We start from the raw sequence: 22,997 nt of genomic DNA on the forward strand, positions 1-22,997 counted from the left end.
TGCCCTCTTCTCATTGATACTGTCAGAAAGGAGGTACAGAAGTCTGAAGACACACAATCAGTGATTCAGGAACAGCTTTTTCCCCCTCTGCCATCAAGTTCCTAAATGGACATTAAACCTATGAACATTATCTCACTTTTTAAAAATTATTTGTTTTGCACTATTTTTAATCTAACTACTGTAATTGATTTATGTATTTTTCCTTTCTATATTATCGTATTGGATTGTACTGTTGCTTTAACAAATCTCACAAAATATGCCAGTGATAATAAACTTGATTCTGATGTTTCCTATTGTACCTAGGACCAGAAGACACAGCCTCAGAATAGAGAGGTGTCCTTTTAGTATGGAGATGAGGAATTTCTTTAGCCAGAAAGTGGTGAATCAGTGGAATTCTTTGCCACAGGGGTCTTTGGAAGCCAAGTCAATAAGCATAGTTAAGGCAGAGTTTGATAGATTCTTGATTGGTCAGGGCCGGAAAGGATATGGGGAGTAGGCAGGAAATTGGAGCGGAGAGGAAAATTGGATCAGCCGTGGTGAAATAACGGAGCAGACCCTATGGGCTTATATCTCATGATCTATTTTTGCCCCTCAACAACCACCTATGGCGATGAATTCCACAAATTCACTACCCTCTGGCTAAAAAAATTCCTCCTCATTGCTGTTTAAATGGATATCCCTATATTCTAGGGGTGTGCTCTCTCATTCTAGAGTATCCCACGAAAGAAAACATCCTCTCCCATCCACTCTATCTAGGCCTTTCAGTATTCGATGGGTTTCAACCAGATCCACCTTCATTTTTCTAAACTCCAGCTGAGTACAGGCCCAGAGCCATCAAATGCTTCTCATACCATATAACCATATAATATAACCAAATAACAATCACAGCACGGAAACAGGCCATCTTGGCCCTCCTAGTCCGTGCCGAACCCACCTACCCGCACTCAGCCCATAACCCTCCACTCCTTTCCTGTCCATATACCTATCCAATTTTACCTTAAATGACACAACTGAACTGGCCTCTACTACTTCTACAGGAAGCTCATTCCACACAGCTATCACTCTTTGAGTAAAGAAATACCCCCTCGTGTTTCCCTTAAACTTCTGCCCCCTAACTCTCAAATCATGTCCTTTAGTTTGAATCTCCCCCTACTCTCAATGGAAACAGCCTGTTCACGTCAACTCTATCTATCCCTCTCAAAATTTTAAATACCTCGATCAAATCCCCCCTCAACCTTCTACGCTCCAATGAATAGAGACCTAACTTGTTCAACCTTTCTCTGTAACTTAATTGCTGAAACCCAGGTAACATCCTAGTAAATCGTCTCTGCACTCTCTCTAATTTATTGAGATCTTTCCTATAATTCGGTGACCAGAACTGCACACAATATTCCAAATTTGGCCTTACCAATGCCTTGTACAACTTTAGCATTACATCCCAACTTCTGTACTCAATGCTTTGATTTATAAAGGCCAGCGTTCCAAAAGCCTTCTTCACCCCCTATCTACATGAGACTCCACTTTCAGGGAACTATGCACAGTTATTCCTAGATCTCTCTGTTCCTCTGCATTCCTCAATGCCCTACCATTTACTCTGTATGTTCTATTTGGATTATTCCTGCCAAAATGTAGAACCTCACACTTCTCAGCATTAAACTCCATCTGCCAACGTTCAGCCCATTCTTCTAACTGGCATAAATCTCCCTGCAAGCTTTGAAAATCCACCTCATTATCCACAACACCTCCTACCTTAGTATCATCGGCATACTTACTAATCCAATTTACCACCCCATCATCCAGATCATTTATGTATATTACAAACAACATTGGGCCCAAAACAGATCCCTGAGGCACCCTGCTATTCACCGGCCTCCATCCCGATAAACAATTATCCACCACTACTCTCTGGCATCTCCCATCTAGCCACTGTTGAATCCATTTTATTACTCCAGCATTAATACCTAACGACTGAACCTTCTTAACTAACCTTCCATGTGGAACTTTGTCAAAGGCTTTGCTGAAGTCCATATAGACTACATCCACTGCCTTACCCTCGTCAACATTCCTCGTAACTTCTTCAAAAAATTCAATAAGGTTTGTCAAACATGACCTTCCACGCACAAATCCATGCTGGCTACTTCTAATCAGATCCCGTCTATCCAGATAATTATAAATACTATCTCTAAGAATACTTTCCATTAATTTACCCACCACTGATGTCAAACTGTGGTACAAGCCTTTCATTCCTGAAATAATTTTTGTGAATCTCCTTTGAATTCTCTCCAATGAAGGCACATCCTTTCTTAAATAGGGGGCCCAAAACTGATCATAATACTCTAAGTGAGGCCTCACCAATACCCCAGCATCACATCCTTGATTTTATACTCCAGATCTCTTGAAACGAATGCTGACATTACATCTGCCTTCCTCACCAGACTCAACCAGAACAGCATCTTTGAATGCACAACACATTGAACCTTGAAATGGATGGGCTACAAACATACACTCAGTGGCCTCTTTATTAATTACAGGAGGTACCTAATAAAGTGGCCAGAGTGTACAACAGTGCAACACAATACAGACCCTTTAGCCCACAATGTTGTGCTGACTTTTTAAGCTTATTCCAAGATCAATCTAACCCTTTCCCCCAACATGGTCCTCCATTTCTCTTTCAGACATGTGCCTATCTAAGAGTTTCTTAAATACTCTGCCTCTACCACCACCCTGGCAACATATTCCATACACCCACCACTCTCCATGCAAAAATACTTACATTGAAACCAATCGCTGTGGAGGACAAGTCAGGATCTCAAAGGTTACAGGGAGAAGGCAGGGGAAAAGGGTGGAGAGGGATAATAAATCAGCAATGGTGGAACAAACACAATGGGCTGAATGGTCCAATTCTGCCCCTATGTCTTATGGTTTTATAATTACTATAAAATGTAGTCAATGCATGGCCAACAAAAATGAATTGCCAATGACTTATAATCTGTACTACACATGTACCAACCTGCACAAAACATTAATGCAGTTTTGGCATATTTATGTATTTACTTGCTTCTAACATGATCTGCTGGGACATGCAAATTTATTCAGCTGTCAGCATCAGGTAGTGTGTAAAGACAGACTTTACACTTAGAGGGCAGTTTTACAGTGAGAGGGGAAAGACCCGAGGGTCAACTTATTCCTCCGCACAGACAGTGTTGAATACTTTGAACAAACAATGAGAAACTCTAGAGGTTGGTACAATTATAATGTCATTTGGGCAAGTTTATGGACAGGTCCACAGACCCTTCAGTTAATAGTAAAACTCCATGGTATAAAAAACATTGGGAACCCCTAGTTTAGAGAGATATTGGCCAAATTCAGGCAGGTGGAATTAGCTTGGATAAACATCAAGTTCACTGATGCTACTACAATGGTTGACCTCATCAATATACAGAGTGGAGGCAGAGAGGCATGTCAAATGGTGGGAGAACAACAACCCAAGTCTCAATGTGGACAAGACAAAAGAGATGATTGTGGACTTCAGAAAGGCACAGGTCAACCATTCTCCATTGTATATGCTGTAGAGAGAGTGAAGAACATGAAGTTCTTTGGTGTGCACAAAACAGACAATCTAACCTGAACCCATAACACATCTTCAAAGTCAAGAAAGCAAAGCAGTGTCTATGCTTTGAGGCAATTGAGGCATGCAAGGCTCCCCGACCTCATTCTAACAACTTGTTACTGGAGCACCATCAAGAATGTCCTGTCTGGCTACATTATTATGTGGTACAGAAGCTGCAAGGCATCAGACCACAAAACCTGACAAAGGACAGTAAAAATCTCCCTCCCCCATTTGTGAAACTTACCAGAAACTTTGCAGACGAAAGACCCAAAACATTATTGAGGATCCCCATCATTCATCCCATAATTTCAGGAGGTACAAAAAAAAAAACAGACTAAGAGCTTCTTTCCTCGGGTTGTGAGACTATTGAATACCTTGCCACCACCAGTCTTGTCACTAGGATTGCAAGCCGTCTATCTGTGCTGCCCTTTACTACATGCATTTTGAATGATATTTTATTAACTGATTCATAGTATAACATTTTGTTTTGTGTTATGTGTGATCCATGTATTGTGAGTGCACTGTGATCTGGAGTAATGTTTCTTTGTTTGGTTACATACATATGTACAGTCAGATGATGAGCTTGGTCAGCTGTTCGCAAGCTGGACAACTCACAAGACCACATGTTCTCAATACATTTGTGAAGTAGCTGAACGTAGAGTCAAAAAACAATGAACTGCTGATGGAAACAGGCAGGTCACGTGTGGAGGGAATTAGACAGTCGATATTTCAAGTTGAAACCATTCATCTGCATGGTTGAAGCATTGGAACCTATAAGACCATAAGATATAGGAGCAGAATTAAACTAATTGGCCCAATCTCTTGCCTCTTCCTTGTATCCCCTTGTGCCCTGACTAATCAAGAATCTATCAGCCTCTGCCTTAAATATACCCAATAACTTAGCCTGCTCAGATGCCTGGGGCAGATTCACCACTGTCTGGCTAAAGAAATCCCTCCTCATCTCTATTCTGATCCCCCACTATAGGAAGGATTTTCAACATTTAATAGACTTCAATGAGATCTCCCCTCACTCTTCTGAATTCCAGTGAGTACAGGCCCAGAGCCTGTACTCTGGGACATTCAACTCAAAAGGTTGAATTCCAGTCCCTTCCATATGCTGTCTGACTTGCTCGGTTCCTCCACCAGCTTGCTTTTTTTGCACTAGATTCCAGCATCTGCAGTTTATTACATCTCCATTTTATCATTTGAATCATAGAAACTTTCTAAAGTACGTACATGTTCAGCACAGCATTGTGGGCCGAAGGGCCTGTATTGCGCTGTAGGTTTTCTAAGTTTCTAATCATGCTGGTTTTAAGTTAAAGTTGATGACTTTTAAGCCATTCTTGATACAGGATCTCAAACTGAAACACAGACTATCCCTCTACAGATCTGTCTGATCCACTGAGTTCCTCCAGCAGTTTGCCTTTGCTACATTCAAAAAGGAATTCCTCGACAATCTTCTGCTCATTCAAAGTCCTAAACTCCCTGAAGGTAAACTTGCAGGTTGAATGATTGGTAAGGAAGTTCAAAGTACGTTTATTATCAAAGTACATATAGTATAAGTCACTATACACAACCCCAAGATTCATTTTCTCATGAACATACTCAATAAATCCAATAACCATAATAAAATCAATGAAGAACTGAAGAGAACATGTCCTGGGTGGTGGTAGCCCTGATGAAGGATGCTGCTTTCCAACAATAATGCTCTTGTGTAGGGACTACTTTTTGTAGCATTTCCTGTGCAAAGGCATTGGTATTCCCATACCACGCTGTAATGTAGCCAATGAATATACTCTCCATAACACATCTATAGCAATTGGTCAAAGTTTTAAATGCCATGCCGAATCTACACAAACCCCCAAGGACACACACTGCAGTGCTTTCTTCATAATTGCACTTACATACTGGGCCCAGGACAGCTCCTCTGAAATAATAACACTGAGGAATTTAAAGTTTCTGACCAGCTCAACCTCTGATCCCCTGATGAAGACTGGCTCAGGGACCTCCTTGGTCGTCCTGACATTAAGAGGTTGCTTTGGCACCACTCAGTCAGATTTTCAGTCTCCCTCCTATATGCTGATTCATCACCACCTTTGATTTGGCCAACAACAGTGGTGTTGTCAGCAAACTTGAATATGGCATTGGAGCTGTGCTTCGCCACACAGCCATAAGTATCAATCAGTAGAGCAGGGGGCTAAGCACACAGCCCTGTGGTGTACCTGTGCTGACAGAGAAAGTGGAGGAAATGTTACTGACAGTCCAAACTGTCTGGGGTCTACAAGTGAGGAAATCCAGAATACAATTGCACAAGGAAGTATTGATAGCATTTCGAAGGCTAGGATGTAAAAGCAAGGATGTAATGCTGAGGATTTATACGGCACTGACCAGACCACACTTGGAATATTTGAGCAATTTGGACCCCTTATTTAAACAAGGATATCATGACGGTCAAGGGAAGATTGAAGAGAATGATCCCAAGAATGAAAGGGTGAACATTAGAGGAGTGTTTGATGGCTCTGGTATTGTACTTGCTGGAGCTCAGAAGGATGAGAGGAAATAGAAACGTAGAAAACCTACAGCACAATAGAGGCCCTTCCACCCAAAATGCTGTGCCGAACATGTCCCTACTTCAGAAATTACCGAGGGTTACCCATGGCCCTTTATTTTTCTAAGCTCCATGTACCTATCTAGGAGTCTCTTAAAAGACCCTATTGTATCCACCTCCACCACTGTTGCCGACAGCCCATTCCACGCACTCATCACTCTCTGTGTAAAAAAACTTACCCTGATATCTCCTCTGTACCTACCTCCAAGCACCTTAAAATAGTGCCCTCTCATGCTAGCCACTTCAGCCCTGAGAAAAACCCTCTGACTATCCACACGATCAATGCCTCTAATTATCTTGTACACCTCTACCAGGTCACCTCTCATCCTCTGTCACTCCAAGGAGAAAAGACCAAGTTTCCACATCCTTTCTGTAGTGAGCTGACCAGAACTGAGCACAGTACTCAAAGTGGGGTCTGACCAGGGTCCTATATAGCTGCAACATTACCTCTTGGCTCCTAAACTCAGCCCCACAGTTGAATACACCATATGCCTTCTTAACCACAGAGTCAAACTGCGCAGCAGCTTTGAGTGTCCTATGGACTCGGACCCCAAGGTCCCTCTGATCCTCCACACTGCCAAGAGTCTTACCATTAATACTATATTCTGCCATCATGCTTGATTTACCAAAATGAATCACCTCACACTTATCTGGGTTGAACTCCATCTGCCACTTCTCAGCCCAGTTTTGGATCCTATCAATGTCTCACTGTAACCTCTGACAGCCCTCCACACTATCCACAACATCCCTAACAGCAAATTTACTAACCCATTCCTCCACTTCCTCATCTAGGTCATATATAAAAATCACAAAGAGAAGGGGTCCTAGAACAGATCAGAGGCAAACCACTGGTCACTGACCTCCATGTAGAATATGACCCGTCTACAACCACTCTTTGCCTTCTGTGGGCAAGCCAATTCTGGATCCACAAAGCAAGGTCCCCTTGGATCCCATGCCTCCTTACTTTCTCAATAAGCTTTGCATGGGGTACCTTATCAAATGCCTTGCTGAAATCCATGTAGACTACATCTACTGCTCTACCTTCATCAATGTGTTCAGTCAGGTCCTCAAAAAATTCAATCAGGTTAGTAAGGCACAACCTGTCTTTGACAAAGCCATGCTGTCATATTATGCCTCTCCAAATGTTCATAAATCTTGCCTCTCAGGATCTTCTCCATCAACTTACCAACCAGTGAAGTAAGACTCACTTGTCTATAATGGGCTATCTCTACTCCCTTTCTTGAACAAGTGAACAACATCTGCAACCGTCTAATCCTCTCGAACCTCTCCCGTCCCCATTGATGATGCAAAAATCATTGCCAGAGGCTCAGCAATCTCCTCCCACAGTAGCCTGGGGTACATCTTATCCAGTCCTGGAGACTTATCCAACTTGATGCTTTCCAAAAGCTCCAGCATATCTGCTTTCTTAATGTCTATATGCTCAAGCTTTTAAACCCACTGTAAGTCATCCCTACAATCACCAAGATCCTTTTGTGTAATGAATACTTTGCTTCAGTATTCACCAAGTACCTCTGCTCCCTCCTCCGGTCCCATACACACCTCCCCACTGTCACACTTGATTGGTCCTATTCTCTCACATCTTATTCTCTTGTTCTTCACATACTTGTAGAATGCCTTGGGGTTTTCCTTAATCCTGCTTGCCAACACCTGCTCATGACCCCTTCTGGCTCTCCTAATTTCATTCTTAAGCTCCTTCCTGCTGGCTTTACAGTTGTCTAGATCTCTATCTTTAGTTTTTTGAACCTTCTGTAAGCTTTTCTTTTCTTCTTGACTAGATTTTCAACAGCCTTTATACGCCATTGTTCCTGTACCCTACCATCCTTTCCCAGTCTCATTGGAATGTACCTATGCAGAACCTCATGCAAATATCCCCTGAACATTTGCCACATTTCTTCCATACATTTCGTTGAGAACATCTGTTCCCAATTTATGCTTCCAAATTCCTGCCTGATAGCCTCATATTTCCCCTTACTCCAATTAAATACTTCCCTAACTTGTCTATTCCTATCCTCTCCAATGCTACGGTAAAGGAGTTAGAATTGTGATTACTATCTCCAAAATGCTCTCCCACTGAAATACCTGACACCTGAGCAGGTTCATTTCCCCAATACCAGATCAAGTACAGCCTCTCCTCTTGTAGCCTTATCGACATATTGGGTCAGAAAACCTTCCTGAACATACCTAACAAAATCCACCCCATCTAAACCCCATGCTCTGGGGAGATGCCAATCAATATTTCAGAAATTAAAATCTCCCACTACGACAACTCTGTTATTATTTACACCTTTCAAGAATCTGTCTGACTATCTGCTCCTCCATGTCCCTGTTACTATTGGGTGGTCTATAAAAAACACCCAGTAGAGTTATTGACCCCTTCCTGTTTCTAACTTCCACCCAGAGACTCAATAGACAAACCCTCCATGACTTCCTCCTTTTCTACAGCCATGACACTATCTCTGATCAACAGTACCATGCCCCCACCTCTTTTGCCTCCCTCCCTGTCCTTTCTGAAACACCTAAAGCCCAGCAGTTGAAGTAGCTATTCCTGCCCGAGCCATCCAAATCTCTATAATGGGTACAACATCATAGCTTCAAGTACTGATCCACACTCTAAGCTCATCCACTTTGTTCATGATGCTTCTTGCATTAAAATAGATACATCTCAAACCACTGGTCTGCATGCATCCCCTCTCTATCAGCTGCCTATCCTCCCTCCCAGACTGTCTACAAGCTTTCTCTATTTGTGAGCCAACTTCTCCTTCCTCCGTCTCTTCAGTTCGGTTCCCACCCCCCAGTAATTCTAGTTTAAAGTCTTCCCAATAGCCTTAGCAACTTAGCCAGGATATTGGTACCCCTGGGATCCAAGTGTAACCCGTTCTTTTTGTACAGGTCACACCTACCCCAAAAAGAGGTTCCATTGATCCAGAAATCTGAATCCCTGCCCTCTGCTCTAATCCCTCAGCCACATATTTATCTTCCACCTCACTCTATTCCTGTACTCATTGTCCTAAGATTACTACCTTTGAGGTCCTGCTTCTCAACTTTCTTCCTAACTCCCTGTAGTCTGTTTTCAGGACCTCCTCCCTTTTCCTACCTATGTTGTTGGTACCAATATGTACCACAACCTCTGGCTGTTCACCTTCCCACTTCAGGATATCGTGGACACGATCAGAAACATCCCAGACCGTGGTACGTGGGAGGCAAACTACCATCCATGTTTCTTTCCTGCGTCCATAGAATTGCCTGTGTGACCCCCTAACTATATAGAATCCCCTATCACTGCTACCATCCTCTTCCCTACCCTCCTGAGCCACAGGGCCAGACTATGTGCCAGAGGCGCAGCCACTGTTGTTTCCCCCCAGGTAGGCCATTCCCCCACAACAGTACTCAAACAGGAGTACTTATTGTTAAGGGGGACAGTCACTGGGGTACTCTCTAGTTCCTGACACTTGCCCTTCCCTCTCCTGACTGTTACCCACTTATCTGTCTCCCGAGGCCTCTGTGTGACTGTTTGCCTATAGCTCCTGCTATCACCTCCTCACTTTCCCCAACCAGACAAAGATTATCGAGCTGCATCTCCAGTTCCCTAACCCGGTCCCCAAGGAGCTGGCAGAGATGTGGCTGTCGGGGAGGCTGGGAGACTCCCTGACTTCCCACATCTGACACCCAGTACAGAACATTGGCCTCATAGACATACTTCCTGCTTCTATTCTTCACATGTAGCTTCCCTCACCTCAACCCATTATCGCCTAAGCCTCATTGAGCCAAAGCCCTCCTACTCTGTCTCCCTCTACTCTTTCGCCTGTACCTCTGAAACCCACTCTATGAAGACGTCCTCCTTTTAAACTTTTCCCTGCTGGTCTAACTCGGTGACGTCCACATGCTTGCACAGTCGTGCCAAATCTTATTGAAACATTGAATATTGGGAAGCCTGGATAGAGTGGATGTGCAGAGGATGATTCCAATAGTAGGAGAGTATAGGGACAGCGGGCACAGTCTCAGAACACAAGGAAGTCCGTCTGGCTAAAGAAAATCCTCCTTATCCCTTTTCTAGAGGCTGGTATGTATGGAGAAGATGGCACCAGCAAACAACACAACCAAAGGCAATGTCCTTCAGTTAGACCGCCGCCGGCCCAGATTAAACAATTTGGCATTTTGTTGTCTCCAAGGGCATTCGGTGAGGTTTAGAGCAAAATGGGTGGGCTGGGGGCCAAGAATCCTGGAGACAAGGTGAGAGCACGATCAACTCCACATCTCGCAGATCAAAGTGTTGAGGAAGATTGAAATCGATGAGGAGTGCAGAATGTAAATGTTCAGTGCCATCTGCCTGCTTTTTTATCTCCTCTCCTCTCCCCCAAAGTTCCTGTGTTCGATTGGTCTCTTTCTCTCTGCTCCTGGAGAAAGATATCTGCGTTCAATTGGTCTTCCTCTCCCTCCCAGTCGATGCTGCGGGAGAATGGTGCCTGGTTCGTGGGCAAGGTTTAATCAACGTGGTTTGTGGATTGCACTCCTTAGTTCATGTTATGATGTGTTTCTGGTTGCTCCATTTTGTTACTATTTTGTGTGATTTTGATTGGGCAGACTGGCTTTGTGGCCTGCAGTCAATGAATGATAGTGCTAGTTTGAACTGAACCAAAATGATAACTGTTTTCATGACTTTGGTTTGATATTTTATATTCTCAGTTTTTTGTTTTTTTTTGCCATTTTCACAATTTTGCACATTGGGAGGCTGAGATGTTCCTTTGAAAGGGTTCCACTATTTCTTTGCTTTGTGGCTGGCCATGGGAAGACAAATCTCAGGGGTGTATACTGCATACATACTTTAATAATAAATGTACTTTGAATCTAAAGTCTGTCCCACACATGGCTGTGTAAGCCAAGTCATTGTGTATATTTAAAGTGAGGTTAATAATAGTGTCACTCTAACTGTTCATTAGTAAGAATGTCAAACGTTACGGGGAGAGGGCAGGAGAATGGGGTTGAGGGGGATAATAAATCAGCCACGACTCATTGCACCAAATGGCCTAATTCTTCTCCTATGCCTTATGGTCATAAACTGGCAATGTCTGCTTCTTAGACTCAACAGTAGATTTACAGCAGTATCCGGCAAGAATGGGATTATACACATCTGTGATATTGCTCCCACCCGATAGCCTAACAGCTAAATTGTTATTGATAAACATTAACAACAGATTCTGCAGAAGCTGGAAATCCAAAGCGACACACAAAATGCTACAGGAACTCAGCTGGTCAGGCAGCATCTATGGAAAAGAATAAAAAGCCAATGATTCGGGCTGAGATCTTGAATGGTATGATATTCCCCTGCATGTTCCTCATGAGCATGGATTTACAAGGTCTGAAGTTTAGCTTCACCTACCTGTGTGGACTGTATGATTGTCAGGTCATTGATGCAAGAAAAGCCTGCACCCATTGCCGATCGCAGCCCCGCAGTTCCAAACGTCATTCTGTAGCATAGGCGATCTCGCAGCTCTTTCTTCTTCCCATCATGCTGCAGCTTCTCAATCTCCGCTTTTGTCTTGGGGTTCTGCAAGCAATGAAATAACTGATTACAGAATAATGAAACACATCATACAGTCTGTTGGCAAAAATCATCTCTCCTGCCCAACTTGCAATCAATAAATTGTATTCTTTGTCTAAGCAGCACTAAAGACTAGCTTTTTGTCACATGTATATTGAAATATACAGTGAAATATGTTGTTTGCATCAACAACCACAGTCGGAGGATGTGCTAGGGCAGTCTGCAAGTATCGCTACACTTCCAAAACTAACACAGGATGCTCATAACTCACTAACCCTAAATGTAAGTTTTCAAGTTTAGTTTGTCATTCAGCCACATACTGTACACAAATGCCAGCAAATGAAACATTTCTCCAAACCAAGGAGCACAACACAATACATATAACTCACACACATAACACACTAAGTATTATTACTACAAATAGTAAGGTACATTTATGACACAACTTAAAAAAGTAAATAGTGTAACATTACTGGCACTCGTATGTGAGGAGGCCTGGGTGATGGCAGGGAGGTCTGTAGTCTTACAGCCTGAGGGAAGAAGCTGCTTCCCATCCCAACAGTTCTTGTCCTAATATTACTGTATGTCCTGCCTGATGGTAGGAGGTCAAAGAGATTGTTGGACAGACAGGAGGGATGGAAGAAACCAGAGCACCCAAAGGAAACCCACGTGGTCATGGGGAGACTGCACAAACACCTTACAGACAGCGGTGGGAATTAATCTCTAATTTCTGGTGCTATAAAGTGTTACGTTACCCACCACAATAGCATGATGCCCACAAGTCCATATTACAAGCATGAGAAGCTTGTTGATAGCTTGTTTACTAAAAAGCAATACACAAGGATATCTTCAAATAGTTTAATTTGGTTTAGGTATTTTTAACTTGGAGATTAAATAGATTGAGTGAGAGGTTATAACCTGTTCTAAAACCAATGTCAGCAAGACCAAGGAGATGACTATTGACTTCAGGAGCAGGAAACCAGACGTCCATGAACCAGTCCTCACTGGGAACGGAGGTCAGCAACATTAAATCCCTTGGTGTTATTTTAGAAGATCTGTCCTGGGTCCAGCACACAAGTGCCATCATGAAGAAAGCACGGCAGCACCTCTACTTTCTTAAGACATTTGCAAAGAATTGGCATGACATCCAAAACTTTGACAAACTTCCACGGATGAATAGTGGAGAGTATATTGAATTGAATTGACTTTATTAATTACATCCTTCACGTAAATAAGGAGTAAAACTCTTTACGTTATGTCTCTATCTAAATGTGCAATTCATAGTAATTTGTAATAAACAGTATGTACAACAGGACAGTCAGTATAACACAGAAATACAATTGTATCAGCACGAGTTAAACAGTCTGATGGTCTGGTGGAAGAAGCAGTCCAGGAGCCTGTTGGTCCTGGCTTTTATGCTGCGGTACCGTTTCCTGGATGGTATTAAATGGAACAGTTTGTGGTTGGGGCGACTCTGGTCCCCAATGATCCTTCGGGCCCTTTTTACACACACTTCTTTGTAAGTGTCCTGAATAGTGGTGAGTTCACATCTACAGATGCGCTGGGCTGTCTGCATCACTCTCTGTAGAGTCCACACCAGGCAGTGATGCAGCCAGCCTGTTAGGATGCTCTCAATTATGCCCCTGTAGAAAGTTCTTAGGATTTAACCTCTGCTTCAACCTGTGGTTATCACCCAGATAAGGAGGTCTTCAAAACAAATACCTAAAAACCCAAAACCAAAGACAAACCAAGTGATGACCACTGTGTTAATGACAACTGCCCAGTGGTTCTGACGTCCACCATCATGAAGTGCTTCATGATAGTACTGTGGAAAACATTCTGACCGTTTGCATCACCATCTGATATGGAGGGACCACTGCACAGGATCAGAAAAAGCTGCGGAGGGTTGTAACCACAGCCAGCTCCATCATGGGCACTAGCCTCCCCAGGATTGAGGAGATTTTCTCAAGGCGATGCCTCAAGTAAGCAACATCCAACATTAAGGATCCCCCATCACAAAGGATATGCCCTCTTCTCATTGCTACCATCAGGGAAGAGGTTGAAGGCACACGTTTTAGGAACAGCTTCTTACCACCATTAGATTCCTGAGTGGTCAATGAACTCATGAATGTGACCTCACTTTTTTTTCTTTTGCTCTTTTTGCACTACTTAAATGTTATAGTTATGATTCATTGTTTTTTAAAATCATGTATTGCAATGTACTGCTGCCGCAAAACAAAAATTTCACGCACATGTCAGTAATATTAAATCCGGTTCTGATTCAGGAGGCAGGTTGTGGCACATTAACTCCAGCCTTTGAGGCAACTTCAACCCACTGTAATCTGCCTATCATGGAAACAGATCTATGGCAGGTGCTATCTCCTTGGCCCTACACTCACCCCTGGAGCATCTGGACAGTAAAGACCTTTTTTTGCACCGCAGATTGGTTTAATATTGAAAATATTCCTGCAGACCGGCCAACGGTGGTGGTGGGGGGGGGGGGGGGTATTAACCGCAACCGGAATATAGGTGATAATTCAACTATAAGTCACTTATAAATGGCTAATACACTCAATTTCATTTCTAAAAGGGTTTATCTAACAAATTTAATATTAAACACACAGCACATATTTTCCTTGCATGAATATAGTGATAAGTCAACTACAAGTCACTTATAAGTCAATAGCACCATAACATTTTAAGCATCATAGCATTCATTACAAAAAATACCGCTTTGCAGAGATATGATGCTGGAAATGGAAGCAACGTTTTCAGTGCTTTCGTGGCTATCTCAGGATATTCAGCCTTAACTTTGATCCAGAATGCTAGCAGAGATATTTTGTCAAACATACTTTTCAGCCCACCGTCATTTGCAAGCTTGAGGAGTTGATCTTCTTCCCACACTGACATGGATGATTCACCGACATTCACAATTCCTTTGCACGTCTTGGGTCATTTGCGATTGGGAAGCAACTGTCGACAGCGAAGATAGGTGATTGCGCACCAGCTTTGAGGACGGTGCAGCCTCAGTCTCTCCCAAAATCCCAGCTAATGTTGGGAACATGTTAAATATGCCCCTGTCCACTTGCCGTCCCCATAGTTCCAGTTGGCTTTGAAAGCAGATACGTTATCTGCCAACTTGGAGAGTTGTCATTCTCCCCTGAAGTGACAAATTGAGTTCATTGAGCAGGTTGAAGATGTCACACAGATAAGCGAGTCTTGCTATCCACTCCTCATCACTGAAGTGTGCTGCCAGTGGTGACTTTTTTCCTGAAAGAAATCTTTGTAGCTGATCTCTTAATTCAAAAACCCTGGCCAGGGCTTTCCCCCTTGATAGCCACATGACTTCAGTGTGTAAGAGAAGGTGTTTGTGCTCTACATCCATTTTCTTGCAAAGCTGCTCAAACAGACGCGAGTTAAGGGCTTTTGCTTTGATGTGATGGTAACTTCAAACAACCTCACTCAATATGCTGTTAAGATCAGGTGATATTTTTCAGCTAGCCAGCATTTCTCTGTGTATGACACAGTGTGTAGACTGGCATTCAGGAGCAACCTCTTTGACTCGGGTAGTGAAACCAGACAGCCGTCCAGTCATAGCTGCAGCCCCATCTGTGCATGTTCCAACACAGAATGACCAGTCCAGTTTGCCTGATATGTAGTCATTCAAAGACTTGAATAGTTCTGCCCCAGTTGTGTTGGCAGCATTGCACACAACATATCCTCGTGCACATCGTCTCTAAATAAATATCGCAAATAAACCAGCAGTATTGCCTTGTTGTTGACATCGGTAGACTAGTCAACCTGGATGATATACCATGGTGACTCATTAAGCCATTCCAACAACTGTCCTTTGATGTCCTCCGCTGTGTCGTCCATTCTCCTTGAAACTATGGTAGCTGAAAGAGAAACCTGTGCCTTTGTGTTAACTGCAGCTTTTCCCAACAGTTCACGGCATGTCCTTGGCAGCAGGCAGAATCAATTCTTCACCAACAGTGAAAGGCTTCTTAGCCTTAGCAATACGGCTGGCCACTCAGTACGACACTGGTAAAAGCAGTAGCATTTGTGGAGGTGATGGCTCTCAGCACTTGCTTCTGTCCCACTTGCTCATGTTTTTTCTGCTTAAAAAACTCAGCAGGTTTGTCTTTAAGTGTAGGGTGCTTGGACTCAAGGTGCCGAATCAGTTTTAAGGGTTTCATTGCTCATTGGACAGCTTGTCTCCACATATCACACGCGGTGGCTTGGAGCGTGCAAGTCACCGGTCAAATTAAAGCCATATTTTATGTATGACTTGTATTTTCTGTTGAAGGAAGCTTTCTTTTTTTTTGCAGTCTCGGTCTCAGCTGTCTCTGTGTTATCACCATCGATAGGCCTTTTATGTCTCCTACCACCTCTTCCGAAGAAACTCTCAAGTGACGTTTGTTTTTTAGCTCATCGAGTAGTTGTAGGTTAATGACCCACTGATGACCTCACGTACGTTCAAGTTCAACAGTAGGCGTGAGGGGAATGAGGAAAGGTGCAGCTGACTCATATCATTTCATATCGCCAAATCATACCATTTTTTTGCAGCCCGGTAGCACATGCTTTGCGGCCCGGTGGTTGGGGACCACTGGTAAGACATTTACATTAGACTGTTAACTAAATGGACATGAACCCATGAACACTACCTCCTTTTTAAAAAATACTATTTCTTTTTTTTGCACTATTAATTTAACTATTTAATATACATGTATATAGAAATATTTATATATATACACACAAACACACACTTACTGTAATTGATTTACTTTTTTTATATTTATCATGGATTGCATTGTACTGTTGCCGTTAAGTTCACAAATTTCACAACTTTGTGCTGGTGATATTAATCTTGATTCTAATTATTGATTACAGCTCCACCATTAATGCTATAATTCCAAGCAAACTCCTGACCCTAGGAGTTAATGACACCTTTTGCAACTGGATCCTTGACTTTCTGACAGATTACAATAAATAAGAGGCAACAACATCTCTCCCACAAAGTTGTGCCTTTTTTTAATATAAAATCACCAATCACGAGTGGAGTTGCTGACGTCTGAAAATAAACTTTCATTTTGTCGGTTACTACTAATGATAATCCAGCAGGTTTCAGCCTAGTTAAATGTTTTCCCATTACACACACTGATCTGTACACTGTCTCACACAGGCAGTAAATTATTCACAGCAGTAAATGACAGCATAAATTATGAATAACAGGGTTGTGCAGAGTGTTTCCTGTTCTGCAGACCTCAGGGTATAAATACAGTTTCCTGGAAGCAGCCAAACAGGTAGACAAAGTGAAGGACATGCTCTCTTGTCATTGCTACCATCAAGGTGGTGGTACAGGAGCCTGAAGATACACACATTTCAGGAACAGTTTCTTATTTTGACATCAGATTTTTGAAATAACCACGAGCACTACCTCATTTTTTGCAAACTAAGTACTGTGTACTTATAAGAAACATATTTCTGATTGTAACTTATGGTAATTTTTGTATTGCACTGTACTACATATGTCAACGATAATAAATTTAATTCTGAAGGGGGCAGAAGGCACACTTGCCTTCATTAGACACAATACTGAGAACACAGGTATATGTGAAGCAGGTGAGGTTGTACCTAGAATATTGCATGCATTTCTGGTTGCAGCTATAAGGATAAGACTGAGTTAGAAAAGTTGCAGACAAGATCCTCAAGGATGTTATTGTAACTGAAGGGCTTAAATTATGAGGAGACATTGGATAGGATGGGACCGGTTACTTGAACTGAAGGAGACCAAGGCTTGACCTTACAAAGATCTATAAAATAGGGAATGGGCACAGTCTTTTATGAGGTTGGGGAGACTGAAAGTAGAGGGCATATACACTCAGTGGCCATTTTATTATATACAGAAGGTAGATGGGGTGTATAGGGTGTTCCAGGAAGGGTAGTACCTCTAGTGGAGGGGCTTGTTGTGTCAACTCCAGAATTACTCACTCACCTTTGGGTCTCAGACACTCAGCTCTCACCTGTGGCTCCAAGTAGCTATTTCATGTGACAGCGGCCACAGCTTTTTGACAGACAAACTAAACCAGGTTGAGGGTTAACTGACATGTACAAGTGGGATTGATTCCAGCAACATTAATTTCTGTAAGTTATAGAATTATAAAACACACAATAAGACTCGTCTCCAATTTGTACCTGAACCCTGTAGCATGGGTCCTGAGGCTCCTACGCCTCCTTCCTGATGGCAGTAGTGAGGAGAGAGCACGGCCTGGGTGGTGGGGATCCGCGATGATGGATGCAGCATTCCTGCAACAGCACTCCGTGCAGATGTGCTCAGTGCTGGGGAGGGCCTTACCTGTGATGATCTGGGCCATATCCACTACACTGGTGCTTCCATACTAGGTCGTGTTACAACCAGTCAATATACTCTCCACTGCACATCTAAAGAAGTTTGTCAAAGTTTTAGCCAAATTATTTACAACAACTGGAGCATTTGGACAGTAAAGACACCCATGCCAGTCTATCTTATTCAATGACTACAGTAGCATTCAATAACATTATAAGCAAACTCATCACCAAACAGTAGACCCGGGGGGAGGGGAGGGGGGTGTCAAATCCTCTCTCCGCAACTGGATCCTTGACTCTGACCAACAGAGTACAATCAGCATGGATAGACAGCAACACCTCCACCACGCTTATCCTCAACACTGGTGCCCCACAAGAGCGTAGCCTCAGCTCTCCACTTCATCTCTGTACACTCATGATTACGTGGCCATGTTCTGCTCTAACTCCATCTACAAGATTGCAGATGTTTAGGTTAACATCTTAACACCTTGGGTTGCTTTCTCTGGCACAGCAGAGGCTGAGAGAAGACCTGACGAGAAGTTTCTAAGATTAAGAGAGATGTAGATGGAGTAGAGAGCCTGTATTTTTCCCCCATGGTCAAAATAGGTAATACCAGAGGGTATGAGGGAGATTTGTGGGGCAACTTGTATATACATATATACTGAGAGTTGTGAGTGCATGGAATATGCTGCCGGGGTGGTAGTGGAGGCAAATATGATAAAGGAGTTCAAGTGGCTCTGAGATAGGTACATGAATGTGCAAAGAATGTAATTCATACTTCACCACCCACAATCCCAGAATGTGTTATTTCATTAGATGCTGAAAAAGCTTTTGATAGAGTTGAATGGATATATTTATTTAATACATTGAGAAATTTTAATTTTAGTCCTAATTTTATATCATGGATTAAATTAATATATCATAAACCTGTTGCTTCTGTTTTTACGAATAACCACAGATCCTCTTTTTTTCAATTATCTCGTGGTACTTTATTATTTAATATTGCATTAGAACCTTTAGCTATTGCTATTCGTGAATCTCCTAATATTTTTGGTATTACCCGTAATGAGAAGTTATATAAATTATCTCTTTATGCTGATGATTTGCTGTTATATATTTCTGACCCTGATAGGTCTATTCCTGCTATTTTATCCTTGTTGGTTCAATTTGGTACTTTTTCTGGTTATAAACTAAATTTAGATAAGAGTGAATTATTTCCTTTAAATGCACAAACTTTATTGACTGTTAGGACACCATTTAAAGTTGTTACTGATAACTTCACTTATCTAGGTATAAAAATTACCAAGAAATATAAAGATTTATTTAGAATGAATTTTTTACCTATGCTTCATCAAATTCATCAACTTACTACAAGATGGTCTCCCTTGTTTTTATCATTAATTGGTCGGATTAATGCTGTCAAAATGATGATTTTACCGAAATTTTTATATTTATTTCAAGCCCTACCAGTTTTTATTCCTAAATCTTTTTTTGATAACATTGATTCAAAAATTTCTTCATTTGTGTGGCAAAATAAAAACCCTAGGTTAAGTAAAAAGCAATTACAAAAATCAAAAAAAGATGGTGGTTTAGCTTTACCTAATTTTAGATTTTATTATTGGGCAAATAATATTCGTAATTTATTGTATTGGAAATTAGATTTGGATTCACCACTGTGCCCACAGTGGGTAAATTTGGAATGTAATGAGGTAAAGGGATATTCTCTATTCTCTGTTCTTGGTTCTTGTCTTCCTGCGGATTTAGTTAAATTTAATAAACAAATATTTAATCCTGTTATTAAACATACATTACGAATTTGGTTTCAATTTCGTAAGTTTTTTATTTTGAAAAACTTTGTTCTTGATAGCCCTATCTTATTTAATTTCTTTTTCAAACCCTCCTGGACAGATCAAGCTTTTAACATATGGAAAAGGAAAGGTATAAAATGTTTTCGTGATCTCTTTTTTGAAGATACTTTGATGTCATTTGATCAACTTTCTAATAAATTTGAATTACCTAAATCTAATTTTTTCAGATATTTACAAATTAGAAATTTTTTACATAAAGTTTTACCATCTTTTCCTAATTCAACTTTGATGGACACTACAGATTTGATCTTTATCTTAAATCCTTGTCAGAAGGGATTAGTAGCTTTTATTTATAATATGATTATGAAGATACAACCAGAAATATCAGTTAGAATTAAACAAGAATGGGAAAAAGAACTTCAATACAACATATCAACAGATAAATGGGAAAAAATTTTGCAAATGGTTAATTCTTCTTCTATATGTGCTAAACATGCTTTAATACAATTTAAAATTGTACATAGAGCTCATATGTCTAAAGATAAACTTGCTCGATTTTATTCTCATATTAACCCTCTATGTGACAGATGTCATTTAGCAGTGGCCTCATTGACCCATATGTTTTGGTCATGTCCCACTTTACATAATTATTGGAAGGATATATTTACTACTATTTCCTCAATTTGGAATATAGATTTACAACCTCATTTTATTACTGCAATTTTTGGCATACCAAATGAAGATGGCAATCAGTTTTCCCCCTCAATCAGACGAATGATTGCTTTTGTAACATTAATGGCCAGAAGGTCTATACTACAAAATTGGAAAGAAGTAAATCCTCCTACTACATTTCAATGGCTTTCTCAAACTATTTCCTGTCTGAGTTTGGAAAAAATTAGAAGCACTATTTTTGACTCATCAATTAAATTTGAAGAAACTTGGAGACCGTTTATTCGACATTTTCATATGAATTAATTTGGCCTTCTCCAGACCTTTCTGCTTATTCATGTTCAGGTATGGAGTTCCGGAGTTCTTTGACACTATCTTATACTTGTAAACTGTTATTATTGCCTATGTTAGTTTAGTTTAGTGTTTTATTTTTTTTTAGTATTTTTTTTTCTCACATATTTTTTTAATATTTTTTTTCTTTTTTAATGGTTATTTGTTTTTTTTTTCATATAATCATGTGGACTTGATTAAGGTATTTTCTTTTGTTGATGTTTAGTAGGATATTATTATCTTATTATCAATGTGATTTCAAGTCTATTGTATTTATAATTTACTTATTACTATGTTATTTTTTTTGTATATATGTGAAAATCAATAAAAAGATTGAAAAAGAAAGAAAAGAAAGAATGTGCAAAGAATGGAGAGATACTTTGTCAGTATTTAGCAGATGCACCTTTGGCAGTAATTACAGCCTTGAGTCTGTGTGGATAGGTCTCTGTCAGCTTTGCACATCTGGACACTGCAGTTTTTTCCTCATTCTTCTTTACAAAACTGTTCAAGCTCTGACAGATTGCATGGGAATCATGAGTGAACAGCTCTTTTAAAGCTCAGCCACAACTTCTCAGTTGGATTGAGGTCTGGACTCTGACTTGGCCACTCCAGGACATTAACTTTGTTGTTTTTGAGCCATTCCTATGTAGTTTTGGCTTTATGCTTGAGGTCATTGTCTTGCTGGAAAACAAATCTCCCAAATGGCAGTTCTCTTGCAGACTGCACCAGGATTTCTCTGTATTTTCCTGCATTCATTTTACCTTCTACTTTCACAAGCCTTCCGCTGCCTGGTGCTTACGCCAAACATAGTATTTAGTCTGATGGCCAAACAGCTCAATTTCGGTTTCAGAACATAAACCTTCTTCAGTGGTCTTCAGAGTCTCCCACATGCCTTCTGGCAAACTCCAGCTGAGATTTCACCCGAGTTCTTCTTCCACCCCCCCCCCCACCCCCACCCCCACTAAAAAAGTGGTTTTCTCTTTGCCACTCTCCCATAAAGTTGTGACTGGTGAAGCACCTGGGCAACAGTCGTTGTAAGCACAGTCTCTCTCATCTCAGCCACTGAAGCTTGCAGCTCCTCCAGAGTTGTCAAAGATCTCTAGGTAGCCTACCCTACCAGTCCCCTTCTTGTAGAGGCACTCAATTTTTGAGGACAGCCTACTCTAGGCTGATTTACAGCTGTGCCATATTCTTTCCATTTCTTGATGATTGAACTAACTGTAATCCAAGGGATATTCAGTGACATAGAAACTTCCTTGTATCCATCTCCTGACTTGTGCTTTTTAATAACCTTTCCACAAAGTCGCTTGGAGTGTTCTTTTGTCTTCATGGTGTAGTTTTTGCCAGGATACTGACTCACCAGCAGTTGGACCTTCCAGATACAGGTGTATTTTCCCTACGATCAATTGAAACACCTTGACTGCACACAGGTGATCGCCATTTAACTAATTATCTGATTTCTGAAAACCAATTGGCTGCACCAGTGATGATTTGGTGTGTCACATTAAAGGGGGTGAATATTTATGCAATCAATTATTTTGTGTTTCATATTTGTAATTAATTTAGATCACTCTATAGAGATCTATTTTCACTTTGACATCAAAGTGTCTTTTTCTGTTGATCAGTATCAAAAAAAGCCAAATTAAATCCACCGTGATTCAATGTTGTAAAACATGAGAACTTCCAAGCCAGGGTGGGGGGGGGGGGTGAATACTTTTTAAATAGACTGTACTATGGTTTAACAATTTTGAAGTGAGGATCAAGTGCATTAAGGATTGGGGGGGGGGGGAACATAACAGAAACATAAGGCAGCACAGATACTGGAATCTGGAGTAGAAGCACAATCTGCTCGAGAAAATCCTAGCTCCCAATTCCTCCTAAAGTTGACCATTTATTCCCTTCCATGGATGCTACCAGATTTGCCGAGTTCCTTCAGGTGTGTGTGTGCGTGTGCGTGCGCGTGCGTGTGTGTGTTGCTTAAAACGTTAAAATACTACAAGCTAATATACAGTTCTGTAAGGCATTTCTACTTTCTCTCCATGAACACATGGGTGCTTTGGTTTGTTC

General features: G+C 41.3%; 1 protein-coding gene across 3 annotated transcripts in view; it reads right to left on the minus strand.

Moving 5' to 3' along the window:
* pgm2l1 (phosphoglucomutase 2-like 1) overlaps nt 1–22,997 on the minus strand; it is a 158,551-nt gene that overhangs the window by 121,948 nt on the left and 13,606 nt on the right. For all 3 annotated transcript variants that reach the window (XR_009511050.1, XM_059963567.1, XM_059963566.1), the window contains exon 2: nt 11,617–11,784. Coding sequence is in view for 2 of the 3 variants with exons in the window: in XM_059963567.1 (XP_059819550.1) it covers nt 11,617–11,784 (168 nt within the window). In the remaining variant the exon portion in view is untranslated. The remainder of the gene's footprint in view (nt 1–11,616; nt 11,785–22,997) is intronic.

This window comes from Hypanus sabinus, chromosome 3 (genome assembly GCF_030144855.1).
Source record: "Hypanus sabinus isolate sHypSab1 chromosome 3, sHypSab1.hap1, whole genome shotgun sequence".
Lineage (NCBI taxonomy): Eukaryota > Metazoa > Chordata > Chondrichthyes > Myliobatiformes > Dasyatidae > Hypanus > Hypanus sabinus.